A 3267-nucleotide genomic window follows, 5' to 3' on the forward strand; every position below is an offset into this window, starting at 1 on the left:
TGGTAAGAAGCGAACTTTGACACATTGCCCACAATCTGAATAACTTGGGTTTCTCCCACTTAAACCCTGTAGCCCCACCAACTACTACACAGACTTCAGTTTATAAAAAATCTTTTAGTCTAGAAGCTATTTTTATCTTCAGTTTTTAACCTCGGGTTGAGTTCGGTAAAGTTATTGATCTGGCCAGTAGATCTTTTTTGCAATGGTTTTTCACTTGCTCAAACTTTAAATTTGATAAACCATGCATTAAATCCTTTATTTGAATCAATGGACAGACCAATGCATAGTAATAGATCTGGCATCAGTGCAAAAAGTATTAACATTTGAGGTGAATTCAGAAGTATAACAAACATTAGAAAAATTAAAGCTTTGACTAGAAGAGTATTGTTCCCATCAGGATTTTGAGGCAGGTACTGATCGTGTACTATATCAAACAATTTACATTGTGAAATACAACCACTAAATTAAAAGATTGAATAGCACAATGGAGATCAGTGAGATTCAAAAAGGAAAGGAGATTGAAAACTGCACGAAGCCTCTACTGCTTTTAAAACCTACGCAAATTTTAGTTAAACGGTCAATGCCAACAAAACGTGATTGAGCAATTGACTCAACCAATTTGGCAAACAAAACCCTAGATGGCACCCCATTTCCAAGTTAAACAAACTCAACTAGCATGGAGTACTATCCTCTGAGTGTAGCTTAAATACAAAACAGCACAAGAAAAATCACTTTGTTACAAACATTTATTAGATTTTATATTCTGGAAGACATCACTTTGCATAATGTGGCTGTTTTATAGAGTCCCTTAGCCCTTTACGGAGTATAGCAGATTGAGGTTTGGTTGTTTGTATAGCTCCTTGGGATGAGGATAGCGCTACACTGGGATAGGAGGACGGAGACCCAGAGGAAAACTGCCTTGTGGTATCTTGAGGCCAGAGTGACCCACCATAAGTGGTACTACCCTGCAAGCTGAAGGGAGCAGAGGGCCCTTCCTGGGTGCCAGAGTTGCCGGTGAAGGTGAACTGCTTCCGTGAACCCTGGACTGTAGCAGACTGACTGGCAGGATGTTGGGATGAGAATAGTGGTACACTTGGATAGGAGGATGGAGACCCAGAGGCAAACTGACTTGTGGTATCTTGAGGCCAGAGTGACCCACCATAAGTGGTACTTCCCTGCAAGCTGAAGGGAGCAGAGGGCCCTTCCCAGGTGCCAGAGTTGCCGGTGAAGGTGAACTGCTTCCGTGAACTCTGGACTGTAGCAGACTGACTGGCAGGATGTTGGGATGAGAATAGTGGTACACTTGGATGGGAGGATAAAGACCCAGAGGCAAACTGCCTTGTGGTATCTTGAGGCTGGAGTGATCCACCATAAGTGGTGCTTCCCTGAAGGGTGAATGGCTTAGATGACCCTGACTGGGCACCATAGCTAGAAGTAAACTGCTTCCGTGAACTCTGGATTGTAGCAGACTGACTGGAAGCACCTTGGGGTGAGGATAGTGACACACTTGGATAGGAGGATGGAGACCCAAAGGCAAACTGACTTGTGGTACCTTGAGGCTGGACAGAACCACTGTAAGTGCTACTCATTCCCTGGGAGGAAAAGCCAGTAGAGCCCCCAAACAAAGCACCAGAGCTACTTTTTGACTGGCTATAAACAGCTGGGTGTGATGACACGGGAAAACTCACATATTTGGTACGGGATGCAGGGGCATACAGACTCAGAGAGCCCTGAGGCTTCAGATATAAGCTAGATGTAGAACTACTACCTCCCTGCACAGGGAAAAAATTACTGGAAGTTAATGGAGTGCCAGAACTGCTCTGGGTGCTTGTAGACACACCAAGTGAACTTTGAACGCTTGTGGACTGGCTTGAAATGCTTTGAGAGAGATTACCCCGAGTGTCTAGAGGTGAAGCAGGACCCGTTGACTGTGAATCTGAACTGCTCTCAGAGCCAACCATTAACAAGCTGGGAGTGCTTTGACCATTAGTAGACTGGCTAGAGACCTCCAAGGGTGAGGGTAGAAGCTGACTGGAGTGGTCTTGTGATTGGGGAGACAGGTCAACAAGAGAGCTAAGCCCTGCCACTTCCCCTTGAAAAGAGCCAGAAGCTTCCAACAAACTGCCCGAACTTCCCTGAAAGCTAGAACTATACAAACTGGGGGTACTCTGATCACTGGTAGACTGACTAGAAACAGATGAAGAACTGAGCGCGTTATAGGAGCCAGGGTTATATTGATTCGAGGCACCTTGAGACTGAGACAAGCCACTGTAACTGCCTTCACCCTGAGGGGAGACGGATTGACCAGAGCCTTCTGAAGCCAGCACTGGGCTACCTTGAGAAGTGTACGTGGCACCTGGACTAGATGAACTGCTGTAAGAGATACTTTCCTGAGAGAACGCAGGCAAAGTGGCTTCTGATGTAGCACCAGAGGTTTCCAGGGAGCTGGACATGTACAAACTAGGGGAGCTTTGATCACTGGTAGCCAGGCCAGAACTACCAAGTATGGCAGGGAAGCTAGTACTTTCTCCATGTGTAGAAACACTAGTAGTATCTGTAGCGGCTGATCCAGAGGAACCCTGGAGCGATGTCAAACTGCCTGCATACTGTTCATTTAAGGGTAGAGGCAAGGAAGCTAAAACAGAGCTGCTTGGAGCCATTTGGGCATGGGATGTTGATTCATGCCTGCTGGAAAGACGACCTTTTACAAATTGGAGTAAGTTCAACCTTTTCAGGGGTCTGTTAGTGAATAAACTAGAGCCCACTTCTTCAGGCAAAATCCCAGTCTCAGGGACCTCTGACACAGAAGACTGGACTGCACGAGGGGAGAAAGTTTTGTCAGAAGGATGGCCCCACCGGTGGTGGGCATTTGAATAAGCTCGACCTGTGAATTAGACAAAATAGAAGACTTGTAGAAAAAGAAACATCACAATTCAAAATCCTTTGCAAGAGAAAAAAAATCCTCTAAACACATTAATCTTACCTTCAAATCCATGAGCATTACTCAAAAAGAGCAGGAAGATTACAAACAAGGGTAACCTAAACATAAATATATAAAATAAAGTAAATTAATTATTTGCTGAATCATTCACAAACAGAGATTGACTGAATAAACTCACTGTGTCCACCCTTTATCCATGGCGAACAAAAAACCCTGAGTACTCCAAAGCCCCAACATCCACTTTCTCAAACCACCACACAGACACTACAAATGCAAACTTACATGTAGCTGGAGATAAGTGTATTTTATAGGCCTTCGTCAGTCCA

The 3267-nt window shown here is 44.8% G+C and overlaps 1 protein-coding gene across 1 annotated transcript; it reads right to left on the minus strand.

Moving 5' to 3' along the window:
- Positions 1-773: 773 nt before the first annotated feature.
- On the minus strand, positions 774-2819 carry LOC143722247 (uncharacterized). The gene has a single exon (XM_077213544.1). The coding sequence runs from the start codon at positions 2658-2660 to the stop codon at positions 774-776; it is 1887 nt and encodes a 628-aa protein (XP_077069659.1). The 5' UTR covers positions 2661-2819.
- Positions 2820-3267: the final 448 nt, after the last annotated feature.

The sequence above is a fragment of the Siphateles boraxobius genome, unplaced genomic scaffold (genome assembly GCF_051911475.1).
Source record: "Siphateles boraxobius isolate OS27281-9 unplaced genomic scaffold, OSU_SipBor_1 66, whole genome shotgun sequence".
Lineage (NCBI taxonomy): Eukaryota > Metazoa > Chordata > Actinopteri > Cypriniformes > Leuciscidae > Siphateles > Siphateles boraxobius.